The following is a 26119-nucleotide window of genomic DNA, read 5'->3' as shown; positions in this document are numbered from 1 at the left end:
GCTATACTAGCAGGGCTGCGGAGAGCCCAATCATGCTCCATTGCGCCTCATTGCGCTCGCCTCCCACTTTCCTCACGACAGCATATGCACTCAGCCATTCAATTTGCAGCGTTCCTAAAATGGCAAGCACAACGCTGCTCCAGCCCGCGCTTGGTCTGCCCTCGCGGGTAGGGCCTCGCTCCCCTCTGTCGCTTCCCAAAATTCCTCGCGTGTGCACGCACACTAGTGCTCCCTCTACCTCAAAGTACTGCGACTCATCATCAGTTATAGAGAGCACGCTAGGGCGGCAAACATCGGTTGCCGGGAGACCATGGCTTGCACCCCGGCCTGCGCCTCAACAAAGCCGAGGCGACCTACTGGTCTCCAAATCGGGGGCAGCAGGAGGCATGGGCGCCCATGGAGGGGGCTTAGGGGAACCGGTAAGGCGTGACGGCTTAACCTGGTGGCCTGCACCCGCATGGCGCACGGTTTTTGCCTAGATCCAAGCTCGCTCTGTGCGCAGGTCGATAATTGGATCAAGAAGCTACTCGTTGGTGTCGCGGCGGCGTACATCGGCTTGGTCGTGCTGGTGCCCTTCCTGAATGTCTTCGTCCAGGTGCGAACATCGCGCCCGCGCCCGCCAGCTTCTAGGCGTTGGCCCGCCTGCTTCCGGAGGTCATGTGGCGTGACCTTGGGCTTGGCCGAGGACCCGTAGGCAAGGGGTGTTGCAGGGGCGCGCAGCGTAGCCCCGAAGCGTGTGGGGCGGGGCAGGCCAGCGGCACACACGTGAGCAGCTGTCCTAGGCCGTGCCACGCCACGCCTTGCAGGCCACCTGCGGCGGGTCCCCATGTATCACCATTCGCGGGCAGCTCACAAACCCGAACGCAACTTGACGCCCGCATACCTCGTAAACCCAGCACTTGACAGCGCGCACACGCGGCACAACCTACGCTTCGAGTTGACACGCTCTGTCCCCTCGCGCAGGCGTTCGCCAAGGGCATCATTCCCTTCCTGGAGCACTGCGCGGACCCGGACTTTCTGCACGCAGTAAGTCATCGGCTACAGGCACTGAGCGACCACGGGCGCGGGCGTGGGGGCCGGCTGGGGCAACAGAATCGGGGCTCCGGGAGCACCAACACACGGCACGCGGTGTGGCAGCGGCAAGCCAGGGGCCAGGGGGGCCGGGCGTCAGGCGTCAGGCAGGGCAGGGGCCCGTGGGGGAAGCGTGTGGTGCATGTACTGTGGGGTCCGCCGGGGAGCTTGATGGCCGGGCTGCAGTTTAGGAGAGCGGAGGGGGTCACGCCGTGGGGTCACGCGGGGGAGGGGGCGTCTGGGCGGACGGCTTCGCGCTGGAGGGGCACGGGTGGGCAAGGCAAGATGGCCAGAGGGTGGCTCACACGAGAGGGGAGCGGGCGGCGACTGTGTGTTTGATGGTCAGGCGGTCAGAGCGGGGCATGCAGCGCGGGGGCGTGCAGCGGGTTCTGTGGCGCGACGCCTTGAGTGGGAGGCGGCGAGGAACGGCGGCGCATGCGGGGTAGCTTGGGAGTGTGTGTAGCAGCTGGTGGCTGGGGACTGGATGGGGCCGCGAGAGCAGACGTGGAGGCGTTCGCACCTGGAGTCAGGCGGAGGAGTATAACCCCCGTCTGACAAGTCTGACGAGAGGCGGAGCACACTCCGGACTCTGCCTGGTCGGGCCCCAGGGCACATTGCCCCTGGTGGTGCTGGCGTTGCGAGGCCCTAGTGGCGCTGGCCTGGCACATTCAGCGGGACCTGGAGGATGTGGAGGAATGGCCCTCGTCACTGGGTCGCTTGGGCCTGCATGGACCTCGCCTGCGAACCCTGAATGCCGCTCCGCCAGTGCCGCCCCGCATGCCAACCGCCTGTGCCGCCGCGCCCTGCCGCCGCTGTGCGCTGCGCTCCCTCCCCCGCACAGCTCAAGATGACGCTGATGCTGGCGTTCGTGACGGTGCCGCTCAACACGGTGTTTGGCACGGTGGCCGCGATCAACCTCACGCGCAACGAGTTCCCCGGCAAGGTGAGGGGACAGCGCATGAGGGGTGCGCATGAGGGGAGCATGAGGGGAGCATGAGGGGAGCGCGTTAGGGGAGCATGAGAGGAGCAACGGGGGACTATGAGGGGGTGTGGCGGGTTACTGGGTTACGGGCCGCCAAGGAGTGAGGGTGCTTGATGTGCTGGAGGGGGCGGCCGCGACGAGCTGGCGGAGCGCCACACGCAGACAGCGGCTGTCCTGAAGGGAAAGTGTGCCAACCTTAATGTCCGCCTGCTACCGGCCCCCCCCAGCTTTGACATACACCGTTCGCATGGACGGCTACTCCGGTGATTCTTGTGGCTTGATCACTCCGTCCTCCACATGAACGGCTATGCCCCCAGGTGTTCCTGATGTCGCTGCTGGACCTGCCCTTCTCCATCTCGCCCGTGGTGACTGGCCTGATGCTCACGCTGCTGTACGGCCGCACCGGCTGGTTCGCGGCGCTGCTGCGGGAGACCGGCATCAACGTGGTGTTCGCATTCACGGGTGGGGCTCTCTGTCTGTGGGGAGGGAAGAAATGGTGTGGACATTGGGCGGGCATGGGGGAAGGGGAAGGGGAAGGGGAGTTGCGGTGTTGAGGACTACTGAGCACCGGAGACAGTGGATTGGGGCAGGGGCCGCGTTGCGCGCACCATTCCCAGAGGGGTTAAATGGCCCAGTCCAATAAGTAGGTCGGGGGGGGGCTATTTCCGGAAGGTTGCGGGACTTGACGCTTCGCCGCGCAGTACCTAAGCACCAGCAACCGCAGCGCCCACGAGCGCACACACACACACACACACACACACACACACACACACACACACACACACACATGCGCCTGCCCGCCCCGTCCCACCACATCCACACACCACACACGTTGACGCCGCGTTGCTGCGTGTTGCTCCCCGTGCCGCTCCCGCGCTGCTCCCCCACAGGCATGGCCCTGGCCACCATGTTTGTGACGCTGCCGTTCGTGGTGCGCGAGCTGATCCCCATCCTGGAGAACATGGACCTGTCGCAGGAGGAGGCGGCGAGAACGCTGGGGGCCAACGACTGGCAGGTGCGGCGGTTACAGCGGTAGCGGCGGTTAGGGCGGTTGCGGCGGTTAGCGCAGAGGCAGTTGACGGCTAGTCGCTGCTTTGTGACGTTTCAGCGGCACGGATGGGCGCATGCCGTGTGTAAATACATCCCGGCGGGTGGCGCAGTCTGACACGCGACTACCTTCCAGGCGCACACAAACTCGTTTAAACCTGCCTGCAACAGAAACCTCCTGTCGCCCGCGCGCACGTGCCTGGCGCCCCGCAGGTGTTCTGGAACGTGACGCTGCCCAACATCCGCTGGGGCCTGCTGTACGGCGTGATCCTGTGCAACGCCCGAGCCATGGGCGAGTTCGGAGCCGTGTCCGTCATCTCGGGTGCGTGTGCGTCCATTAAAAGGATATTGGTCAACATGTGTGCGTGTGCGCCGGACGGGAGCATGTGCTTCGGCGCGTGCGGGTGTCCAGGTCTGCAATGCACCGAGACCCCGAAGGCGGGGATAACACCCTCTGTCCCCATTGCGGCGTGTTGGCTAGTCTTCGGCAAATCACCACTTGCACATAGCTCCCGGGTGGCTTGGCATTTCCTTCGCAGCTCCCGAAACAACTTAACCACGGCGGCAAGCTCACTTGCACTGACGCGCCTCGGCAGGTGACTCACCCGCTGTTCTGTGTCTCCCACCTCCCACCGGCTTGTCTCTCTGCGGGCAGGCAACATCATCGGCCGCACGCAGACGCTGACGCTGTTCGTCGAGTCCGCCTACAAGGTGGGTGTGCGGGTCACTGGGGTTGGCTCAGGGGCCAGCTGGGGGTGGCACTTCTCTGGCTCCAAGGCGGGGGCTGGTCCTGTGCAAATGTTGGGAGGCGCGTCACAGGAGCGCCGCCGTCGCGAAGCCTGTCTCCCAGTTATCAGCTGCTGTGGTGGGTCGTGTCGTACACATGAACGTTGCGCGAACTTCAATGCACGCCCTCCACGCAGGAGTACAACACGGAGGCGGCGTTCGCGGCGGCTGTGCTGCTGAGCGCGCTGGCGCTGGGCACCCTGTGGATCAAGGACAAGGTGGAGGAGGCGGCGGCGGCGGAGAGCCGCAAGTAGAGAGGAGCAGGCGGCGTCGGCAGCGGCGGCAGTGGCAGCGGCAGCGGCGGAGAGCGGCAGCTGGAGAGGAGCAGGCGGTGGCGGCGGAGCGGCGGAAATAGAGAGGTGCAGCAAGGAGGCAGGCGCCGACGCGAGGGGAGGGCGTGGTGGTGGGCTTGCGTGGGTGCTTGGTCCGTGGCCAGGGTGCCTGGCCTGGGTAGTTGGTGTGTGGGTGAAGCTGATTCCTGTTTGGGTGAGGCGGCCGAGTTCCTGAAGGAAGCAAGGAAGGACAGTGCCGCAGTGACCAGCGGGTAATGGTAAGGGAGCTGACACGTGTGGCGTTCTGTTGCTGGTCGCCGCATGCTTAACGCAGCGGGAGCAGCTTCTCTGTCTGATGTCTAACGGGGGCGTTGTATGCTGATAATAGACGGAGGGCGAAGGGAGCAGGCGCGGTTCAGATGGGGTAAAAGCTGTTGGAAATCAACACGTGCAGCGGGTGGGTTGCATTTGTGATCACTGGACGTTCTGAGTGGTCCGTGCGCCTATAGCGCGTGCTGTGCATATATACGCGCGCCGGCGCATAAAACATGACTGCATGTGTCGGTGTTGACGGTACAGTTATGCCGTGCCCCGTTTTACAAGCGGGATAGAGGCACACTCCACGTAGTATGCATTGAGCCCAGTAGACTCTGGTCAGAAGGCCGGTAAATTTACATGTGTCGTGGTGAACCCTGTAAGTCATGGCCCAAGCTGCCGGATGCTGTTGCGGGTGCTCCTTCGAGCAAGCCGAGTTGGGGTAAGGGTCCCGGTTTGGGAAAGTGGGCCGGGTTGAGGGGCCTTGCTGGTGTAGGGTATCTTTGGAGTGCGGGAACAGCCAGAGCGCATGTATGTTTACACTGCAGCAGCTCCAAATCAGTACGTTGTTTCAAGTAGCTTCCCAACTCCCAAGCACAACTGCCGGATTGCATAGACAAGCCTAGCGGTGGACCATACCTCAAATGCCTTAGCAGACCGCCACTCGACCTTGATCACTAAGTGACAGCGGCCTCAACCCCGTCTGTGCATTGCGGTGCGGACCTTGCTAGACAGACACCTTCCGACCGCGGAGCCCTGGCTGAAGCGATGAACTTGGCGCGCTACGACCCGCTAGGTTTGCTCTCCTTCCACGCGCCCTCGTCGGACTGACGCCACGACGACGGACTTACGCGTTATAGCACTTGACCTCAGGTCCTCTACCCCTTCACAACCTGTCACAATCAGCGCAACCGGGCCCGCCACAATCAGCCCGCGAGTCTGCCTCAAACCCAACCTGCCCAGTGGTCGTCCCCAGACGTGTATGCACGGAGCTATGTGCAACTATGTATGTGCCGTGCCCTTACCCATGGGCTTCGTCGCACGTGCACCGCCTCGCGCCGGTACTGGGTTCTCTCCTGCCGCAAGCATCTCCTGCCACGCGTGCCATCTGCTGCTGTGCTCCTGCCCGGCTGGCGCACGCCTGACTCATGGCTGTTGGCTGAAGCTCTCGCCGAACCGCTTTACTCCGGCAGCTGCAGTAGCAGCAGCGGCTTGGCGCAGTGGCGGCTGAGGTGCGAGGCCAGCGAGCCGCGCAGTGCCTCGGCAATCAGGCCGCGGCGGCTGCAGGCAGCGGGGCAGCGTGGGGCCGGGGGTTGCAGGGAGCAATGCGTTACTGAGCTGTGGCAAGTACAGCAGCATGCAAACGCGTCTATGGCTCCACAAAGGCACAAACAAGGTATGTCCGACTAAGGAACACCGCACTACTTGCCGGCGCACCTGTAGTTGAGCATCACCACCAGGCGAGTGGCGGGGCTCATCGCGGCGGCCGTGCACACCTGTGTGTTTACACATGTGTGTGTGTGTGTGTGTGTGTGTGCGCGCGCGCGCATGTGTGTGTGTGTGTATATGTGTGTGTATATATATGAGAGAGCGGGTGGAGCAAGCTCGGGGGGTCTTATGACTCTTATCGGTGGAAGCTCGGGAGGTCTTATGATTCTTATCGGGGCATGTAGGCAAGCCGAATCCAGCTGACCCCCAGCTGACCCCCAGCTAATCGCATGACTGTGCACGCTAGCACAGTCACACGCCCACACCCACACCGCGCACGCGCCCTTCGCTCACTCCATCACACCCCACCCTGGGGCCCCACGAAGCCCCCAGCCTACACCACCCACCCACCTGCTCGCCCCCTTCCACACAGCCCACCCACCTGCTCGCCCCCTTCCACACAGCCCACCCACCCCCACGCCCGCCCCCCACGCAACCCACCTACCTGCTCGCCCCCTCCCACGCAGCCCACCTACCTGCTCGCCCCCTCCCACACAGCCCACCCCCACCACGCCCTCCCCACCACGCCCCCTCCCACACAGCCCACCCACCTGCTCGCCCAGGTCCTCCGGGTCTCCGGAGTCGCTGTACAGCTGCTTATAGCTCACGTCGCGCAGCCCGCGGCGCCGCATCTGGTTGGACAGCGCCACGGGCAGCGAGGGCATGCCGCTGGAGCTGGGGCCGGCCACGTGCCAGATGGCCAGCGTGTCGCCTGCGTGTCACGTGCCGCGTGCCGGTTGAGGAGGTGAGGGAGGAGAAGGAAGGAAGTAGGTCAGGTGTAGGAGATGGGGCGGGGCGTTATTACTTTGGCTGTGTACTGCTGACTGGATGGTCCGCTTGGAACCGAAGGGTTTTGCCACGCTCTCTCTCCTTCTTAGTCTACAGCACGCGCAATTGGCTTCGTCGCAGAGCTGAGCAAGAGAGTCAACCCCGTGCGACCAAACGCTGCGCTCACCCTTCTTGGTCACGTTGTCCGCAACCCACTGCCACACGTCCGCCAGCTCCTCCAGGTGGTTGACCACAAGCAGCACGTCCGGCCCGGCGGCCTCCGCTGTAGCAGCCGCGGCAGCAGCCGCAGCAGCAGTAGCAGCCGCGGCGCTGGCCGTGTAGTCCAGGTGGCGGCGGTCGTCGCCCATCTGCTGCTGCGGCTGTGAGGCGGCGGCTGCTGGGGCTGGGGCTGGGACGGTCGTGGGGGCGGCCAGCACGCCCGCCACCGCCTCCTGCACCGCCTCCGTGACGGCCTCATCCAGTGTGGTGGCCACGTCTCCGCCCTGAAGCCGGGTCGTTTGCGGCATTGGTTGCATCACAGCGTCAGCGCGCGCGTGTGTGCATTTGTAACCCTTTGTGCGCAGTCAGGGACGCAGAGGACAACTCTGCCAAAAAAAGAAACACAACACGTGGACCCCCGCATTCTCCGCACCGCGACCTCCCTCCTGCTGTCAGTCGAGCAGCCTAGAACACTTCCTCCAACCCTCACACCCACCTGCACCGCCGCCTCCACAAGCTCCTGCAGCCCCGCCGCCACCTCGTCGTCGTCCAGAGCCTCCTCCACCGCCTCCTCCACCGCCGCATCCAGCACCTCCGCCTCCACACGTCCGCGGTCCACGCCCGTCCCCAGGCGCCACGCCGCCACCAGCGCCTGCATTGCCGCGGCCGCGGCGGCCGCGGCGCCCGACACCGCGGCGCCAGCCGCCGCCGCAGCCACGCTGCGCGCCCGCGCCTCCGCCTCCGCCGGCTGCGGCTGCAGCTGCGCCGGCTGCTGTACGGACGGTTCCCACACGTATTCCGCATCACTGGAGGCGGGGGTGGCGGCGGCGGCGTCAGCCGCCGCCGCGCCGCCGGCGGCCGTGTCCATGTGCGCATTCAGACCCGGAACGTACGGCTGCGGCTGCGCCGCCGCGGCGTCCTCCGTGGCAATGGCGCCAGCCGTCTCGGTGGCTGCAGCAGCTGCGGTTGCGGCGGGGCAGTGGCGTGCAGCCAGTGCCGCGGCCTCGGCCTGAGCGCTCAGGCTGGGGAAGAGCAGCAGCGGCACGGGCGAGTGCTGGTAGCAATAGCGTGCCACAGAGCCGTACTCAGCCAGAGCTCCTGTTTTATTTGGGGGGGGACAGTGTGTGATGTGAACGTGGCAATGGAAACCAATGGGCACGCAGATATAAGCAAAGCTTGAATGCGGTACCAGCGAACCTGCATGGGAGGGGTCACAGGGTTTGGTCCTCACCGGGGCCGTGGTTGGCCACCACCAGAAGTTTGGCGTCGGCGCGCTTCACCGACTCCATCAGCGCCTGCATTCAGTAGCAGAGGTGTTTGGAGCGAGCAGAGGTGCTTGTGAAGCAAGCAAACATATGTATGGTTGCGTACTATCAGAATTGGGTGCACCAGTTGTCATTTCAATCGATCGCTTCAACGTCCTTGTTGCCTCTGACTGGGCCCATGGTTGGCAAGGTCATAAGACCGTGATAGCATGTCATGCGGATCGGCTGCTTGCCTGCGCGATGGCGGCCGCGGAGCGCGGCACGGTCAGTCGCGGCAGCTCGGTGCTGTAGTGCGTCACACCCGCCGCCGCCAAGCCGGCGCAGCGGCGCGACACCACCGCCGCCGCCGACGCATTCAGGCGGGACAGGTAGTCCTGTGGGGAAGGTGAGTGGGTGTGTGGTGTGGAGGGGATGGCGCCGGACTTTGCACGGCGAAGATGTGAAGGCGGGTTGTGACGAGCGGCTCCACCGACCATAATGAATTCCATTTCGCGTGCATGCTTACATGGCACACGTTCCGAAGAGCCCAAACAAGAAAAGACCCCCAGACCCGAGTTGTCTCACCTTCAGCTCCGGCTCCTCGACCGTGCCGCCCGACACGCCCGCCGCCACCGCCACCTCCGCCGCCGTGGCGCTGGGCGGCACCAGCCGCACGCCACTGCCGCCCAGCACGCCCACGTCCGTCAGCTCGGTGAGGTCCATGGAGTCCAGGGAGATGTCGCGGCCTGAAACCAAACCGGAACTGAAATTCAGGAAACCGATAGTATGATGCACAGTATATTGCAGGATGAAGGGTTATGGGTGGGAGACAAAGCGGAATGCTAAAACGTGGCACACCGAGTAGCGGCTGTAGAAGTTTCAAGCAGGCTCGAGGATGAATGTATGCGGGCGCAAGCGCCGTGGCGCAAAACGCTTGAACGCCGCACCACACTCAACATCCGAGTCTGCCAACGCTCGCAGCAGTCACGTGCACACCTGAAGGCGTGGCTCCCACTGACGTGGTCCAGTGCAGGGCGCGGGGGTCGCACACCACGTGCACAATGCGCAGCTCGTCCGTGCCTGTTCATGCGTTTGCAGGGGGTGGGGGTGAGGGTGGGCAATGCGGGCTCACATGGTTGCAAGAGGCATGTCACGTGCAGGAACGGAGGCGTGCAGGCCCGGGCAGTACTTTTGGGCGCACGCAAACAGCCATGGCCTTCGCCACACCACCCCTGTACCGCCGGCCCCCGGCCCCGACCTCCCTTACCGGGCTTGTACAGGTGCTTCGCCGCAAACGCCGCCGCCGCCGCCGCGTCGTCACTGTCATCCAGCGCCACAACCACCACGCCGCCTACCGCGCAGGGCACATCGGCCGCGGGGCCGCAGGCGAAGTCGTGGTGGTGGCTGCGCAACTCATCGATGGAGCGCCAGGAGGGCTCCGGTGTCTGCTGCGGCTGCGGCTGCTGGGGTTGATTCGATGGCAGCTTGAAGGACGCGCTGGTGGCGGTGGTTGGCGGCGCAGTGGTGGTCGCGGCGGTGGCACTGGCGTTGGTGGGAAAGAGTCGGTCCTCATCACTCAGGGAGGCCGGGTCGGGGGCGCGGTACGGGCCGTGCCCTCCCGACATGCCGCTCGGCGGGCGCGGCACGTACTGCTGTTGCTGCTCCTGGGTCGTGGCCTGGGTCTGGGTCTCGGCCTGGTGCATAGCCGCCACCTGCCTGTCAGTGCGGCCGGCGGCGGCCCCCTCCGCCTCGCCGTACTCCGGCACCGCCTGCTCGCCGCCCGCCTGCTGCGCCTGCAGCCGGATACGAGCAGTCAGGCGCAAGGCAAACAGAGCAACAAGAGCAAGGCGTCACGGAGAACAGGAGGCTACAAGGGTGCTACGAGGGGACCGTGTCACCGTGTGTGTGTGTATGCTCTGGTACGCAGCCAAGCAAACGCCGGTCAGTCATGCAATCACACCGACGTCGCCCGGCCCACATACAGTTGCCTGTAGCTATAGCTGACCAAGCATTGATGCAACCACCAAGCAGGCATGCCCCGGTTGGCTTCATCACATGCGTCCGGTGCAGCCGTGATCTCGCTCACCTGCCGCGCCTGCTGGCGGATGATGTCGAACAGGTTCAGTCGCAGGCCCTGCGGCAGACACCGGTGCAGGCGACAGAAGGAGGAGCCCTATGGCACCCAAATGGTGGTAACGATCAAAAAACGGGGGTGACGATCCCCGGACAGGGGGTAACGATTGTTTCGGGCCCGCACGGCCTGGCACGCCCAGGACGCAAGCCAAGTGGTGCTGTGGTCACCTCTTAGCTACTTGTCATGCATACACACATTGCGGACTGGGCGGAGTGCCTTTCGTCGCCGACAAGTGAACATGCCGACATTCTAGTCTGCAAAGTGTGTAATGTAGTGACAGTTTGTGTTAAAACAGTCTAATATGTGAAGCCTTAAACTTCTGTAGTCTTTGCGCTCGCGAACGAGGAAGTCTGGGGGCTGTAGGCCGACTGTGTGACATTGTGACAGGGACCCTTGGGCGTGGTAACGACCCTAAGCCAGGGGTAACGGGGCCTTCGCGAGGGGTAACAGGGTTCCTGCATGGGGTTCTCGCGGGCCTGACTTAACAAGCAGCATAGAGCGGCCCCTGATACTACTACACATACACTGATATAGTACCATACATATACTGATACACTGCACTTCATGCCGGTGCCGCTGGACTTCTGTTCCTGTCCCCCACTTTGCTCTCTCGCGCTTGCTACTTCTCTTTGTAACACAAATTTATGCTAGCTCAAATGTCAGTAGAACAAGAGCTGGCGGCCGACGCTGCTTGGCTGGCTTGGGACGCGAGTCCTCACGCTGCTGACTGCTCGTTGACCGGCTTGGCAACGCTGCTCACACGTCAGCTGCAGCCAGCTATTACGTGAGAGAAACTACTATGCCTCATAATCTATCAGCTGCGCTTCAAATGTCCGACCGAGAAGTCTCGGTCGCCGGCGTCAACAACGCCATTCAACATCGCGTTCTGTCAACATCACCCTCGCCCCGCACGCCATAGTCTGCAGGTTAGTCTGCAGGTTGAATGTCGATGGGATGCGTTGAACCTAGTGGTACCTCGCAAGCCAGTGTGCATGGTCATCTTCTCGCGCTGTGTTGGGTTGTCTGGTGGAGCCCCCGCCTACAACTAGTGACTGTCTGCTGCCTCCCTTACCAGCGCTCGCTGTAAGGTGTTTTTATGGCTCCCTTGCCACGGTGCCTTGTGTCTCACATACCACCCCGCCCCCCTCCGCACGCACACACCCTGCCCCGCGACAGCTTGCTGCCCAACCCCTGTTGTACCCTATGGACCGTACGGTTGGCTGGACTGCCCCTACACCTCCAGCATTGTGCTCATCAACGGTGAGTGTCCGTGACACATGTGGGCGCACACACATGCACATGTGCACACAGACACGCCTTGTGTGGTAGGCCCCGTGCACTGCTGCCAAGCACTCTGTCCATGGCTGGCCTTGACATGCATTGGCACCTACCCGTCTTGTGGCAGACGATTAACTGGGTGTGTCTATGTGTGTGCACGCGTGCATGCAGGCGCTGCCGGTGGAAGCAAAACTACAGGAGCCAGCGTGACACCAGCTGTCTGGCGCTAGAGATGGAGGTGCCAGTGGCATAGTTTGGCATGCTAGCTGTGGTGGCGGCGGGCGTCAAGGTGGTGGGTCAGAGACGTTGTCCCCAGCAGACATGCAAGTGGTTGCTGCCAGTGGCTAGTTGCACGTTCACACGCAGACATGACTTGGCGTATTGTTGCATGTACGTATGGACTTGCGGTAGTGTTGCATAAGTGTTGCATGAGCATCTGCACTTGTCGTGCTATCAAGCCTTGACAGATGGCTAGCATGTGGAGTAGCGGACTACATAGTTCTTACGTTAGTACTGAGGTAGGCCTTCAGCAAAGCACAAGGCTGCCATGTAACGGGCGTCAAAGTGATGGTTACATGTGCGCCTCGTAGACCGTGAGCAGGCTGTTACCATGGCTGGTTAAGATGGTAAGCAGATCGTAGCGAGATCGTAACGATGCCGGAGGGGTAACGATCTACGACCTAGGTAACAGCGATCGTAACGATCGTTTGGGTGCTATAGGGGAGACATGTTTGGGACGAGCGCAACACGTCAAGCACATGCAACCACCCCTTCTCGCATTCGCAGGCTAGGTATCGTATGAACGTGTGTCGATGCCAGGGCAACACGCACACAACATGGCTCAGGCTAGCACCGAAGCTATGCACAGGCGCGCCGCCACGTTAGCTAGGCCGTATCGGCGATCTACAACACCGGCCGCCGGGTTCTCTCACCTGCTTGATGCCCTCCTTAATGCCGTGCTTAAGCCCCGACTTGATCTCGGCAGCGTCGCGCAGCCCCCGCACGTTGGCCTCGGCAGCAAGCGATCGCGGCTCCTCCTGCTTATGCTGCACCTGCATCGTGGGCTCGGGCTCGCGCTGCATGGTAGACTTGGCGCCTGCCGCTGCCGCCATTGCTGAGACCTTTTCGTTCTCATCCTCCGCCTCCGCCAGCGACGAAAGTGCCTCCTCCCGCGCCGCCGCTGCCAGGGGCCCCAGGGGCGGCGGCATGCCGGCGGTTGGAGTGGGTGGCGGAGTTGACAGGCGCGGTTGAGGGGCGTGGCGGAAGGCGGCGGCGGCCTGGGCTATGGACTGTGCCAGTGTGGCCTCTGCCGCTGCGTCAGCCGCTTGCTGCGAGTGGGAGCTGCCGAAAGGCACCGTCGGCGCCTGCTCCTGCTGCTGCTTGCGCTGAGGCTGCGATGGTTTGGAGGAGGTAGTGTGGGACTTTTTCTTGCTCTGTTTGCCGGCTGGCTTGCTGCTGCCGCTAGCGCTGTTTCCGTTTCCGGCGCCTGACGGCGTAGCTCGAGCGAGTGCCGGAAGCCGCAGCGGAGGCTTGGGCAGCCATGGCCCGCGCAGGCCCGGAAATGGAGCATAGCCAAGCAACTGCTTGGATTCGGAGGACGCGCCGCGCAGACGGCTGCGCGCCAGCGAGGCCGACATTGCGGCACCGAGATGCATTGCGACCGAGGTATCGCTGCTTTAAGGTGTTGTGTGGTGTATTGGGTTTTAAGCTGACACTGGCTTGATTGTTGTGCGTTGAGACAATAGTAAAATCTCCAGGTGCAGCGCTTTCATTTCCCAGAAATTGCCCAGCCGCTCATCTGCGGGTCGGAACCCACCGGTCGCGCGAGCGCGCAGAAACGCGCTATCATTGCACTGTCGCAGCTCAAGGATAGTTTTAGCTTCTCACTTGCTGGGGTTCGGACTTAAAGCTTGCACGCCGAGTCAGCACCCAACTGCTGCCCGGGACAGCCCCGCGGGACCAACCGCTTCCACTCGAACCCGATCACTTCGACTCGCACATGCTTGAAAGTATATGGCTCTCAATCGCCCCTGACAGGTTACCGTAGCACTTCAAGAGTTTGGAGTGCAAAAGACGGTCCGGTGTGTAGGTTCTGGCGTCATGTGCCCTCGTTCCGCAACTCGCCCCTGGCTTTGCCCCTCGACTCACCTCGCCCACTGCTCCACTACGTTCCGCCATACGACGTCCCCACTCCCGGCCCCGGCCTCTGCTGCCCTACTGACAACCTCGCCACGCCGCTGGTGAGCGACGATACGGATTGCGCGGGGCGCACCACCGCAGGCGGCGGCGGCGGCCCGCCGGGCCCCCCTGGCCATCCGGGCCCACCTCCGCCAGCTCCAACGCCTGGCCCCGCGCCGGTGCCCGCCCCATTGGCGCCCGCCCCACCGCTGCCGCCCATCATGCCACCCACGCCGGGGCCCACCATCGCGCCGGCAGGCACACTGCCCCGCTGCATCTGGATTTCAGACCGTAGTTGTGTGCCGGCCGGCGGCCAGTGGCCCGCACTTGTGGAGGTGCCGCCGCCGAAGCCGCCCCCTGCTCCGCCTGCTCCAGCGCCTCCGGCCCCGGAGGTGGCCTCACCGGGGCCGGCCGGGCCCTGGCCCCCACCAAAGATGCGGGGGTCCAGCACCTGTGGCAAAACACATGCACGGCGTTGATGGCGTTCATGGCATAATCCGCACACATGCTATCCTGTACAAGACACATAACGACACTCCATGCCGATGTGTACGGTATAAGCGGTTGCTTTGGCTTCCGCAGGTTTCAAGCATGTTGTCGAACTGCGCTGTACCTCTGCCTGGCGAGCTTCGCCCCCCGCCACCCCACGGGCACACGGGCTCACCTGCTTGACCTGGTCCACGTTGTGGCCCACGGTGTCGCGTGCGCCGGTGCGCTCCTCGGTGCGGACCTGCAGGGCGCGCGGGTGGGGGGCGTGTGGGTATGTGCCCGGGGGGGGGGCCGTGGGGGAGGACGAGGGGGAGGACGTGGGGGAGGACGTGGGGGAGGCAGGAGTGGGCCCATTGTCGTGTGCTGCACTGTATTTAGGGCTGCGGGCTGGCAGGCAACAACTGCCAACGGTGCAACCCTCGGGAGACCTATCAAGCGTGTTGTGCGCCCCTTAAAAACATCATCACCAGCACTACCATCGGCAACAGAACCACTTCCACGCACGCAATCCGCACGCACCGATCGCCCGATTATTCATCAATCCGCTCCCCATGGACGACTACCTCCCCGACCCCCCGTTTGTCGTCTCCGCGTGCCCGTCCTGTGCTGTTGTGCGCGCCACCGAGCCCGGGCGGCGACATATATCGCCGGCGCCGCTCGCCCTGCTGCTCCACGACGCCTCGGCCCCCATCCCATAAGTAATATCGCTTGCAACTAAAGCCTCTGCCTGTGCTCCACGCGTTTTAATTGGTTTGCTTTAGTTTGGGCTGATATTTACACCCCCCCCCCCCGCCACGCACCTGCTGGAACATTGCGTCCATATCCGCATCCGCGACCTTGTAGAAGTTGCCTATGGATGCATGGGTTGGAAGATGGGATTGCTGTGCCGGGGATGGGGGTCGCGGCCGTGAGGGCGACCGAGGTGATACCGATATGCAACTTCTCCTGCCCCTGCCCCTACCCGCCGCACCCCCACTTCCTCTGCCCTGGGCCGCTCACTTTGCAACGCGCCGAGCCCGTCTTGCAAACCCTTCATCTGCAGCCTTGGGATCTGTTTGCGTGACAAAGGGACAAGAATACCCTTCGGTAAGGGGTCTGAAGACATTCTGTTGCAGAACTCAAGGCAGCGCATGCCCGTTCTAGGCCGAGGTTGCACAACAACCGATTATGCTCACAAAGCAAATTCAGCACCTACGCACAGGCACATGCGTGCGCACACGCTGCCAACGCCCCCAGAACTCCCATACATCTCGCCCCTGCAGTGCCCCACACACCTGCCGCAGCAGCCCCACGGCCTCCGCCTGCTCCTCCCGCAGCAGCTGCTGCACCCCCAGGCCCTGCTCCAGCTGGTACTGCTGGAACTGCAGCAGCAGCTGCAGCAGCCGCACCACCTGCGGGTGACGCCCACAGTGGCGTGCGCTGGTGTTATGAATCGGTTGGTCCACGTGGTGGGGGCTGCCATGCACCACCACATTGCCAGCACAGCGAGCGCGCACAGCAAGACATTCTCACCGTTGCTTCGCCTCCCCTTCTCCCCTCCTGAGCCCGTGCCCCGCCTCCCCATGTGTTGTAATTAGGAATGGTGAGAACGGGTAAGCCCGCCCCGCGCCTCGGCCCCCCTCCGCACCACCTTGAGCAGGTTTGCTTCGCTGAGGTCGTACACCGACTCCGCCTCCAGGTCCGCGTACGCCAGCTCGCCGTACATCTCCAGCAGCGTGCGCGTGTCCGTGTCAGACACCTTCCCAGTGTGGCGTGGCGGGGTGTGTGGAGACCCGGGAGCACGAGGAATGGGTTTGCAATTGTGGGGTAGGGGTTACATGGCCAGTGCAGGGAGCAGGGGCAGGGAGCAGGGACAGGGAGGAGGGGTTTGCTGTGGCTGGTGGAATGATGGGTCCGCAGGGACAGGGAGGAGGGGTTTGCTGTGGCTAGTGGAATGATGGGTCCGCAGGCAGGTGTACCCTGGCACGCCTGGTCATGGATGCCGCAGTACTGAGGGACGCTGCGCCAGCGTGCACCAGCCCTTCGCTGCACCCATCCACCCCCGTCACGCCCCCGCGCGTGCACCTGTCCGCGCTGACTCACCACCTTGTCTACATTGAGCGCACGCAGCTTACGCCAGTTAATTTTGCGGTCAAAGCCCGTGAACGCAAATGGCGCCATCCGCTTGGCGCGGTCGAGTTCTGCGGGAGCGCGATGTGACACATGCTCTCGCATCAAAACGCAGGTTGCTCGGTGTATGCAGAATTACACCGTGTGCTCCGCTCTGCTTTATCGGCGATACCGGGTAACGGTGAAGCGACCAGTTGCAACATGCACATGGTTAAACCGAACTTACGATATGATGGCGCGCCGACCCTGAGAGAGAAGGAAGGGTGGGCACAGGAGGGTAGGAAAGGTTGTCCTGGGTGCAGGCCATGGGCAGAGGCACGAAGACGCTCCGGTGCGTTCCCTTGTTCACCCACTTGACGTGAAGTGCAACACCTTACCCGTGCGCATGCTTGGGTTAGCCTTGCAGCCGCCAGTACGCTCCCCTCGACAAAGACACGCACCCCTGCGGACGTCACTTACGCGGCCGTCTCCACTTGGCACGCCTTCTCCACAAAGGTCTTCCCCGCCCGCTCTTTCAGCTCCTTAGCTAAACGGCATAGCTCAAATGCTCTATCTGAGAACGAGTCGAGGTCTTTAGAGAGCTCCTCAGTCTGCTGTGCTAGCGACTTGACCAGCGACCCGGTCTGCATTTCTGGTCGGGGTTCTCAAATGTGGAGTGTATTATTCAAGCCATTGTTGACATGTAGCGGAGGCCTGGGGTGCTAGCGTGGGCATAAAGAAAGGGCCAACTGCGCCAGCTGCTCGCAGCTCACGGACGGGCTTGCGTGCGGAGGTTATATGTAAGATGCAAATCAGTTTAGCGAGTTACGTCAATGCAGCAAGTAGGAAACGCGAGTACGCGACCCTGAACCCTGCTCGCTGGTTCCAGCGTTGGTTCCAAACCGGATGGTGTCCCACGTCACAAACGACAAGTGATAGGACTGAGTTCGCCATAATTGACTTCTCACTGTAGGCGCTTGGATAAGGGCTGAAACTTTAGCGACGGCGGCACATGCTTCTAGAGCTCCTCTCTAGGACCACGCGGCGGAGCATCGCTGCCTGCCCACACGTTATGAAACGATAAAAGGTGTATGTAAGATGCTGTAATTGTGTACACAATTGAGTTTGGCGTAGAAGCAGCGAGGTGCATCTTACAGGAGTCACGCTCGGTTCAGACCGGTTTGCATAGCACATTCCACGGGGGCAGTAGTCACTTCTACATACGTAACGCAAGAAGATGTCTGCACTTCGAGACCTAGTGGCTGGGTCGGATATGTGCACGCCCAGCGATGGCGCTGGGCCTTCCAACGCGATGGGCAACCTCGTCAACACACTCCTGGGCGGCGCTGGGAAGACGCAGGAGCAGCTCAGAGAGGTACGGGACACAGACTGGGAGTGGGAAAGTTGGGAAGAGGGCAACAGGTGAGGGCAGAGGCCAGCTGGGAGCGCTGCCACGCCACGAAACCTGCAGCCCATCGCTTGACGTCTGCTCTCTCCCAACCACAAGCGCACCCGACGATCCAACCGTAGACACGCTGCGCACTAACTACATCAAGCAATTTGCAACCTACCTAACGTTACGCTTCTTGGCTTGCAGCTGCCGGGTGTGCCAGGCGGCGCGGGCCCGAGCACCTCCTATGCCCGGCCGCCGCCCACGGCAGCGGAGCTGGCCCTGGCAGGCGGGGCGGGCATGCAGGTGCCTGGGCTGGGGCCACCCCGCCTGGTGAGTGCGTACATGCTGACAGGTTGTAGTGCCTTCTTGCTTGAGCTCCACGGGAGAGGCTATCCCCCTTTGTGGCCGGCCCGCTGGACGTCGCGAGAGCCGCGCGTCGCGCGTCGGGCGGTTGCGGCCTCGCACTGCGCGTCTCGCATGCTGGGAACCGGTGCAGATGGCGCGACACAGCGCAGCATGCCGCAGATACACATCTACATCATTTAAAGATGACAAGCCTCTGTGCTCTGTAATGATGCCGCACTGGCAGGATCATGCGGCGGCGGAATCCTTCATGGCAGCCATCCATGGTCCGGTGGGGCCACGCATGGGCGCCGCGGGGCCGATGGCGGCGCCGGCGGAGTGGGACGCCATCTTCCATGGCCAGGTGCGTTATTCCACTGGCGCGGGCGGGTAGCTCCGGTGCGTGTCATGCCGGGTGCGCGTCCATGACGGCCAGCCGCCGCCGCACTGCACTGCGCGACTGCGCCGCCGCTGGAGTCAGATCATCAGATACGGTATGCGCGGCGGTGTTGGCCGGCCCGCCACGCCCGCACGTGCTGTGGCGGCCAGCTTAGGGAGGCGTTCATATGCTGTGCACGTGAAGTGCAGTGCTGTGCTACTGTGCGGCGTGTGCTGGGCCTCGTATTGGCTGCCTGAACCTCTGCTCCACGGTCCTCGCAGGCGGCGGGTCCCACCGCGCTGCATCCACCGCCGGGACAGCTGCCGGGGGGACCTCCGGGCATGATGGGTGCGCCGCCGCCCATGTTGGCGCCGCACTTCCACGTGAGACTGGGGTCTGGAGAGGCGGGTCCAGGAGAGGGAGCGCGCAACCTGGCAGGAGCCGTCCTGGCTAGGCGATTGCAAGCAGGCTGGACACGGGTTTGCGGGGTGGGGGAAGCAGTCTCTCTAGTGACAGTGTAGCGAACGGCAACGTTACACAGACTCATATTGTTGACTTACTAATCACGACGCGCTGCCACGCATCCAGGCCTTCATGCGCGGCGCGCTGCGGGCCGGGGCTGCGGGTCCTGCTGCCAGCGTCATGGGCGGCCCGCCGCTGCCGCCCGAGCTGGCGGCGCAGCTGAGCACCGCCGACAAGGTGCGGGCGAGGTTGGCGCAAACGTCAGTGGGCGCAGAACCATGGTTGCGAGCTTTGGAGCGAGCCCAGATGACATGTTACGGGTGTTGTTGTTTGTTAAGGGCTATACGGCAAGTCGGTCAACTCGTATCCTAACCGGTAACGTTGCAATGCCGATGCCCCAATGCATTGCGCAATGGCAAATCAGGTGCGCATACGCGACCGCTCCACCATCATGGCTCGGCACCTGTACGCGGACCACGGCGATCGCTTCGCAGACATGCAGGTGCGCGGGTGGGGCGGCCGAGCGGCTGGGCGGCTGGGCACTGGTCGTGGCAAGTAGCTGAGGTGGCACGGACGTGCCAAAAGCGCCTGGGCTCAGGCCTTGTTGGCGTGCAGTCGCACGGCGTGTGGTTTGCATGGCCTTTGGGTGCCAGCTGGCACCAACATGTCTTTGAAGCACCTTCACAGCTACTCACTTGACAGCACGATGTTTTTGAACCACTGTTACACAGGTGGGCCAGCTCCTGGCCTCATTGCGTATCGACCCCCGCGAGCTGCCAGCACAGCTCAATCACGCCCACCCCGCCGACTGGCACGAGGCCTGGCGAACAGGAGCGCAGGCGGCCGGCGGCGCGCCGCCGCCGTCCGTGGCCGCGGAGCTGGCGGCGGCGGGTGGCGCGGCGGCGGCGGCGGCGCCGTGGGAGGCGATCTGGAACCAGCGGCACGGGCCACCAGGGTGAGCGGCTGTGTGCACGCGTGTGTTCGTGTTTGGGAGTCTGGGACGTGAGAACCGATGGGCCGGCTGCACCTCACCATCTCATACCCGCTTAACACCTATCTACTTAACCTTGTGTGTGACCAACGCGCCAGGCCCAGTGGCATGATGGTGCGGGCGCCCTCCACGGGTTGGGCCTCCGAGTTCGCGGCGCAGCACCCCATGGCGGCGCAAGGGCCGCCGCTAGGAGGAGCGGCGGCGGCGCCGGGCGCGGCCTGGGCGACGGAGTTTGCGGGGGGTGCCGCCGCTCCAGCGGACACCGCCAGCGCCTGGGCCGCGGACTTCAAGTCGGAGCAAGACACGGCGACGGCGCCAGGGACGCAGGGGCAGGTGGGCGTGGCTGCGGCGTCGGGCTGCTGATGCCGCCATGCACGTGATGAGATGCGCCCGTGCCATTGTAGCCGTTGCCCAATGCCCCTGTATTCGTGGGCCCTGTCGATTACACGGTTAGCAAACAAACAGGTGACAGCATGTGACCTTCAAATGACTAGTAAACAAGTTGCCATGTGCACCATTGTGAATCCGGGCACAGGCCGGGCGAACAGGCACCGCCGACCCACGCGCTACCACGGCCGCTCTCGCGGACGTGCTCAGCAAGAGCGCCGACCCCAAAATGCGGAACTCCAAGTTCCTGCAGTTTGTCAGCAAGATGAGCAAAGGGGAGCTGATGTTTGAGGACAACAAGGTGCGTGCTGGCGTGCTGTGAGGATGGAGCGCGCGCTTTGGTGGGGCCGGGGACTTGCGCGCCAAAGGGAATGCGGGTCGCGGTTTCATGCCAACTCGGCAGAGGCCGCAGGGCCTGAACGATGTAGGAAGACAGTAGGAAGAAAGACGGGGCCCTCAACACCAGCGCCTGCCCGGTCCAGGTGGTGGAGCGTACGGCGGACGCGTCGGCCTGGGCCTCCGAGTTTGGGCAGCAGCACGGCATGCCGCCGCCGCAGGCGCATCAGCAGCCGGCTCAGTGGGCCAACGAGTTCACACATCAGCAGGTGGGGGCCGGCGCAACTGCGCGTGTGTAACCTCCAAGCGCCCTGCGCGTTTTTAATCATGGCGGCGCGCATGTTGCGTGTATTTGGTCGGGCACGTAGCCCTTTGGCCCACGCAGCTTGACCTCAAAACGCTGATACTTTCCAATTTGCCCCTGTCCACGGCAGGCCCGGCCGCCGCAGCAGGACTGGGCGGACGAGTTCGCAAAGGGCGTGGCGGACCTAAAGCTGGGAGAGGGCATGGACGCGGCACAGGTGACAAGGAGGGCAGAAGCGTATCTGTGGAGTGAGGGGCGGAGCTCGTAGGTAGAGCTTAATGGCAGGGATGAGGGATTTTTGAGCATGAGCATGAGCATTTACATGGGTTTAGTCCATCTGGTCCCACTCACTCCGGGTCCGGAGGCGCGATAGGCAATCAAGTACAAGGCCCTAGATAAGGGACGCTTGGGCGGCGAGGAATGGAGTTGGGTGGGGCGCCAGGGGCAGGGCGTGTGGGTATGGGGCATGGGGAAACAGGGCGGCCCCAGGGCGAAACTTGAGCCTCTCGGGTATGAGGCTGAGCCGGCTGTGCGCGCGGTGCCGCTGATGGCGCTGCCCCTCACAGGTGGAAGAGCTGGAGGCGGCGTGGCGGGCAGGGGAAGCGGCCGCCTGGGCGGAGGAGTTCAACAAGGTGCGTTGGGTGCAGTCAGAGCACATGCTTGGGTTGGTATATGTGTTCGCACGTACTCGCCCGTCCTCATCCTTAGGCGGGATCAACACTTGGCACCACGCGTTCCTCTTCCACAATGCCCATGCGTCCTCATCGTACGTCCACATCGCCGACCTGCCAATTTAACACCTTGCCTGCCGTCCGCCGTCCGCCGCGTATCCATCAAACTGCTTTTTTCTGCCGCAGGGCGACGAGGGGCAGTACGAGGAATGGGAGCGCATCTACGGCCACGGCGCCGTGGGGGACAGCGTGTTTGGGGGCGGGCTGGCGGGTATGGCGGGCACGGCGACGGCGCCAGGCGAGTACGTGTTCTCAGAGGCCAACCCCTTCCTGGGGGACCCTGAGGCGATGCAGAAGGGCAAGGACCTCTTCAGGTGGGTGGGGCTCCAGGGGCACGCGCTGCGTGTTTGAAAAGCAGTATGTGTGTTAGGAATGCCTGTGGGGACTGTCAAGATAGATGACACGTGCGTCAGGGCTTGAACTGTTTGGCCGTGAGCTGGCCACCGCAAAGCAGCATGCTCAATACCCCCCGCTGGTCACACCCCGTGCCCTCTCTTAATGCGCCCCGTTTGTGTGTGCCTGTCAACCCAAACCGATGACAGGCGGGGGGTGCTGAGCGAGGCAGCACTGGCGCTGGAGGCCGTGGTGGGTGCGCGGCCTGCGGGGCTATAGCTTTAGGAGGGGGGGAACTGTGAACGTGCCGAGTGGAGCCTGGTAGGTTCTGGATCTTACTGGCTGCAATGCTGCACCCACCGCGTCGCCGCCTGACCTCCAAGCCGCTAGCAGGACCGCTACTCACCGCGTCATTCGCACCGCGTACTTGCCATATGCATAATGTTTCAGCATCTTCTCACGGCGCCCCTCGTCGCCAGCCTTCGCACCTATCCATCGCCCCCTCTACTGGTCTGCTGCAAGTCTGCAACACACTGTCAACATCATCTCGTCTTTCACTGTCTTTCATCATGCATGGAATCCCTCCTCGAGCAACAGGTCCGGGAGCATCCCGAGAACGCGGAGGCGTGGCGGCTGTTGGGCACTGTGCACGCCGAGAACGACGACGACCGACAGGTGCGGCGGTGGTGTCGCGTGTGGTGAGCTGTGGTGGTTGTGGGCTGCGGCACAATTGGACCGCGCGTACAGGCTGCACATACACTTCCCGCTGCAATCGTCGATGTCCCTTCCGTCCCTCCACACCACTTGCCTCACCCCCGTCCAACCTCCCCTCCCCTCCCCCGTTTCCTTAGCTAGCCATGAATGTAACCCCTCCCCTCCCCGCCCCGCCCCTCCCCACAACGCTCCCCCACAACCCTCCCTCCCCCCCCAGGCCATCGCCGCCATGATGCGCGCGCACCAGGCAGACCCGCGCGACCCGGCCGTGCTGCTGGCGCTGGGCGTCAGCCACACCAACGAGCTGAGCGCCTGGGAGGCCACCAAGCACCTCAAGGGCTGGCTGGCGGCACAGGTGGGTCAACGGGTGGGGTCGTCTGTTGAATGGGGATGGGGTGGGGGTTGAGTTGTAAAGCAAAGACGCAGCAGGGGGGAGGGATGGAGCTGTGGAGTTCAAGATGCAGCGGCGTTGCGGCGTCCCGGGAGTGGCCGCGAGCGAATGATTGGCTGCACGGTGGTCTATTGCTTAATGCGTGAGACGTCACGTGTAACCCGACAACGCGCACTTCACGCTCCTCGCATGGTATGGCTGTTGCAGCGCGCCTACGCGCCACTGGTGGAGGCTGCGGGCGAGGCGCCAGACAGCAGCCAGCGGCTCTCACACACGGTGGGTGCGCGCCCATGACCAATTCCGACTGGGCTCCTACATTAGCATTTCTCATCCGTACAAGAATGCAACACGCCTGTGGCATGCGGCTCGGGGCTGCGCCTCCCTCGCGCCCGCATCCATTGCCAAGACTCATGTTCCCATGCGCAACGCTCCGCCCCTCCCCGCAGATCAAGTTGTTTGAGGCCGCCGCCGCCACCGCCCCCACTGACCCCGAGCTGCATGTCGCACTGGGGGTGCTACACCACCTGGGTCGGGCGTACGGGCCGGCAGTGGAGGCGTTCGAGCGCGCGCTGCAGCTGCGACCCGGGGACTACAGGTGGGAGGGGCGGGCGGGGGCGGGGGCATGGGCGCTGACACGGTTTGAAGCCCGGGAGCAGGGTCTTGCCAGAACCAAAGCACTTCGGTAAGCATGGTATTGTGTGGCAGGGGGGTTTGCAGGATGAGTGGGGGGAGGTAGAGCAGCCGTGGGGTTAGCCATCGTACGGCGGAGAGCGAGATGTGCAATCTCGTGTGATGTGCCGGAACTTGGATGGGCCCAGGGGAGCCCCTGGATGGGACGGATGGGCCCAGGGGAGCCCCTGGATGGGACGGATGGGGACCGGGGTCCTGGGCCCTGCCAGAACGGTTGAGATAGGCCGTTGAAGGCGCACTCGTATGCGTGCCGCCCGACGCCCTCTCGCTCTTCCTGGAAGCACCCCAAGTCGCTGGGCTTCGGCCTGTACCCCCTCGTTAGGGCCTAAGTTCCTCCGCGCTCCTGGTTTACTTGAGATTGGAGTAAACTAACACCTCCCCCCTCCCGGCCGCCCCTACCCACTGCTAATCCCGTTTGCGCAGCCTTTGGAACAAGCTGGGTGCTACGCTGGCGAACAACGGCCGCAGCGGCGAGGCGCTCGCAGCGTACCAGAAGGTAGGAGGGGGGCAAAGAACACACGGGGTGCGTGTGGTGGGCCCGCAGTATGACATGCTTTGGTTGCGGGTTGTGTGGTTGCGGGATGCCTGGGTGCGGGTTGTGCGCAGCCCTTGTTCGCCTTGTTCACAGCTGTTGTGAAGCTTACCGTAGCGCAGCTCGCACACACGCCAAAGCAGCAGTACAGTACCCATATCACGGGCTTCTTTTTCCCTTAATTCCCAACCTTGGCAAACCGGCCGCGCCCGTCCCTCAGGCCCTTGACCTTAAGCCCAACTACATGCGCGCCTGGACCAATATGGGCATCAGCTACGCCAACCTGGGGGTATACAACAGGAGCGCCGCCTTCTACGTTCGAGCGCTCGGTGCGTGTCGATGAACTGTAGGCTTGGCAGCTTGGGTAGCATAGGCGTGCCATTGACGGTGCCATGAACGTGCCATGAACGCGCCATGAGCCTGCTAGGCGGCTACCGTGTAGCGTCGTTGGAGGGATACGGCAGCCTGGGGTGCCATGCCAGCTGCGGCCAAATGGTGAGGCCACGGAACGTTCGCCGAGGGGATAAAGCCACCGTGGACGCTCAGACGATATCCACCGTGGGATAGAGCCCTGCTTTGGGCTTCCCTGCTTCCTTCATCCGCACGTTTTTCCGGCTCCCCACCTCCCCCTGAAAACAACCCCCCCCCCGCCTCCACCTACCGTATCCTCGCCCCCTCAGGCCTTAACGCCGCGGCGGAGCACGTGTGGGGCTACCTGCGTACCAGCCTGGCGTGTGCCGGCAAGCTAGAACTGATGGGCGCGGTGGACGCCAAGGACCTGACACAGCTGCAGGCGGCGCTTCCGCTGGAGTAGATAGACTCGAGATGAAGATAGGCCCGAGGAGTAGACAGGCTGCATGGAGCATCGGTATGCCGACATGTACCGCAAGGACGCGGGCGGCTGGGCCGAGCAGCGGGGGCATGGCGGACCGAGGCGTAGGGCGAATGCAAGGAGGCGGCGGGTGCAGCAGGCGGGTTACCTGCGGGCAGCTGCTCGAGCTAGGGGCCGGTGCAGGAGTCGGGCAGAGGCAAGAAAGTATAAGGATCAGGCTGGGAGCCTGAGCAGCAGGTGGAGGTGTAGGCGGAACTGCCGCTGGAGTGCTGTAGACAGGCAATGTTAGGTGTGCCGGAGCTGGAGGCACGCAGGACGCAGGCTTTTGCGTACGAGGGACTGCAGGAGCCGATCCTAGCCGATCACTGACGTGGGGTTGTTTTGCGAAGTTACAGGAGGGGACAGACAAAGCTGCCATGCAGCGGTGCTGCCGGTGCATGCAGCGGTACGGTGGGTTGGTGGTAAGTACGCGCTTCCCTTGTGCTTCAGGTGTGTTTGGGACGACCCTCAAGGACTAGTGTTCTCCGGTCACGGGAAAATCCAGGGGGCTCAGGCCCAAAAATGGATCATTCATGGCTGGTCTGGACGTGTCAGGCAGAAGTTGGCTGCCTACTCTTACACAACCACGACGCTACGGGCACGGACACTATTGATTTAGACCTTTATTTGTCTACCTATCGCAGTATCGCGCCCCCGGACTCAGGAGTTAGTGGGGCCACAATGCACTAGAACCCATGTGAATGCTCATGCTCATGCTCACTTACGTGTCAGCATCACCTCTGACAACACACTTGTGGGTGACGCGGGTAACGCATTGGGTAACACAGCCAAATGCAAAGCGCTGGCAACTGCCGCAACCAGCAGGGAGGAAGGGAGCGAGCAGTGTGCATGAATTGTACTCAATCAGTCACTTACGTGCTCTGCGGTGCCAGACGCTGCAAAA

At 63.2% G+C, this 26119-nt stretch overlaps 5 protein-coding genes across 5 annotated transcripts; 2 read left to right on the top strand and 3 right to left on the bottom strand.

The window, feature by feature from the left end:
* The first annotated feature begins 113 nt into the window (after positions 1–113).
* CHLRE_14g616900v5 (uncharacterized protein) lies at positions 114–4868 on the top strand. Its single transcript, XM_043070103.1, has 9 exons — positions 114–419; positions 503–595; positions 964–1026; positions 1913–2014; positions 2371–2515; positions 2944–3068; positions 3314–3422; positions 3756–3811; positions 4024–4868. The coding sequence occupies exons 1-9, from the start codon at positions 387–389 to the stop codon at positions 4138–4140; spliced, it is 843 nt and encodes a 280-aa protein (XP_042916776.1). The 5' UTR covers positions 114–386; the 3' UTR covers positions 4141–4868.
* A 130-nt stretch (positions 4869–4998) lies between these two features.
* CHLRE_14g616850v5 (uncharacterized protein) lies at positions 4999–10733 on the bottom strand. The gene is made up of 12 exons (XM_043070102.1): positions 10522–10733; positions 10279–10326; positions 9460–9985; positions 9189–9272; positions 8778–8938; positions 8447–8587; positions 8180–8243; positions 7445–8046; positions 6917–7232; positions 6513–6673; positions 5911–5969; positions 4999–5754 (listed from the first exon to the last, which is right to left on the bottom strand). The coding sequence occupies exons 1-12, from the start codon at positions 10564–10566 to the stop codon at positions 5655–5657; spliced, it is 2307 nt and encodes a 768-aa protein (XP_042916775.1). The 5' UTR covers positions 10567–10733; the 3' UTR covers positions 4999–5654.
* Positions 10734–12391: 1658 nt separating this feature from the next.
* On the bottom strand, positions 12392–13293 carry CHLRE_14g616826v5 (uncharacterized protein). The gene has a single exon (XM_001689761.2). It carries the CDS (start codon positions 13257–13259, stop codon positions 12486–12488), a length of 774 nt encoding a protein of 257 aa, XP_001689813.2. The 5' UTR covers positions 13260–13293; the 3' UTR covers positions 12392–12485.
* A 48-nt stretch (positions 13294–13341) lies between these two features.
* Positions 13342–17173, bottom strand: CHLRE_14g616800v5 (uncharacterized protein). The gene is made up of 9 exons (XM_043070101.1): positions 16840–17173; positions 16607–16626; positions 16354–16451; positions 15902–16009; positions 15546–15662; positions 15271–15322; positions 15072–15121; positions 14447–14512; positions 13342–14233 (listed from the first exon to the last, which is right to left on the bottom strand). The coding sequence occupies exons 1-9, from the start codon at positions 17007–17009 to the stop codon at positions 13769–13771; spliced, it is 1146 nt and encodes a 381-aa protein (XP_042916774.1). The 5' UTR covers positions 17010–17173; the 3' UTR covers positions 13342–13768.
* A 180-nt stretch (positions 17174–17353) lies between these two features.
* Positions 17354–26089, top strand: CHLRE_14g616750v5 (uncharacterized protein). The gene is made up of 21 exons (XM_001690224.2): positions 17354–17734; positions 17957–18082; positions 18342–18458; positions 18755–18856; positions 19062–19172; positions 19360–19437; positions 19667–19890; positions 20025–20259; positions 20462–20614; positions 20796–20918; positions 21084–21170; positions 21520–21585; positions 21811–21998; positions 22227–22269; positions 22615–22692; positions 22949–23086; positions 23330–23398; positions 23569–23717; positions 24236–24308; positions 24565–24673; positions 25025–26089. Exons 1-21 carry the CDS (start codon positions 17597–17599, stop codon positions 25156–25158), a joined length of 2541 nt encoding a protein of 846 aa, XP_001690276.1. The 5' UTR covers positions 17354–17596; the 3' UTR covers positions 25159–26089.
* Positions 26090–26119: the final 30 nt, after the last annotated feature.

Source organism: Chlamydomonas reinhardtii, chromosome 14, assembly GCF_000002595.2.
Source record: "Chlamydomonas reinhardtii strain CC-503 cw92 mt+ chromosome 14, whole genome shotgun sequence".
Taxonomy (NCBI): Eukaryota; Viridiplantae; Chlorophyta; class Chlorophyceae; order Chlamydomonadales; family Chlamydomonadaceae; genus Chlamydomonas; species Chlamydomonas reinhardtii.
Note: the sequence above shows the minus strand (reverse complement) of the source record. Positions and strands in the feature narration are given on the sequence as shown.

Coding starts and splice junctions, on each gene's coding strand:
- CHLRE_14g616900v5 (XM_043070103.1), top strand. CDS start 387: ATGGGCGCCCATGGAGGGGGCTTAGGGGAACCG. Junction 420..502: donor GAGGGGGCTTAGGGGAACCG/GTAAGGCGTGAC, acceptor CTCTGTGCGCAG/GTCGATAATTGGATCAAGAA. Junction 3,423..3,755: donor AGCCGTGTCCGTCATCTCGG/GTGCGTGTGCGT, acceptor CTCTGCGGGCAG/GCAACATCATCGGCCGCACG.
- CHLRE_14g616850v5 (XM_043070102.1), bottom strand. CDS start 10,566: ATGTTCACTTGTCGGCGACGAAAGGCACTCCGCCCAGTCCGCAAT. Junction 7,233..7,444: donor TTGTGGAGGCGGCGGTGCAG/GTGGGTGTGAGG, acceptor ACCCGGCTTCAG/GGCGGAGACGTGGCCACCAC. Junction 5,755..5,910: donor GTGGTGATGCTCAACTACAG/GTGCGCCGGCAA, acceptor CGCTGCCTGCAG/CCGCCGCGGCCTGATTGCCG.
- CHLRE_14g616826v5 (XM_001689761.2), bottom strand. CDS start 13,259: ATGCATCTCGGTGCCGCAATGTCGGCCTCGCTGGCGCGCAGCCGTCTG.
- CHLRE_14g616800v5 (XM_043070101.1), bottom strand. CDS start 17,009: ATGCAGACCGGGTCGCTGGTCAAGTCGCTAGCACAGCAGACTGAGGAG. Junction 15,663..15,901: donor GCGAAGCAAACCTGCTCAAG/GTGGTGCGGAGG, acceptor CGTCACCCGCAG/GTGGTGCGGCTGCTGCAGCT. Junction 14,513..15,071: donor TGGACGCAATGTTCCAGCAG/GTGCGTGGCGGG, acceptor CGCGCCCTGCAG/GTCCGCACCGAGGAGCGCAC.
- CHLRE_14g616750v5 (XM_001690224.2), top strand. CDS start 17,597: ATGTCTGCACTTCGAGACCTAGTGGCTGGGTCGGATATGTGCACGCCC. Junction 24,309..24,564: donor CGCTCGCAGCGTACCAGAAG/GTAGGAGGGGGG, acceptor CCCGTCCCTCAG/GCCCTTGACCTTAAGCCCAA. Junction 24,674..25,024: donor CTTCTACGTTCGAGCGCTCG/GTGCGTGTCGAT, acceptor TCGCCCCCTCAG/GCCTTAACGCCGCGGCGGAG.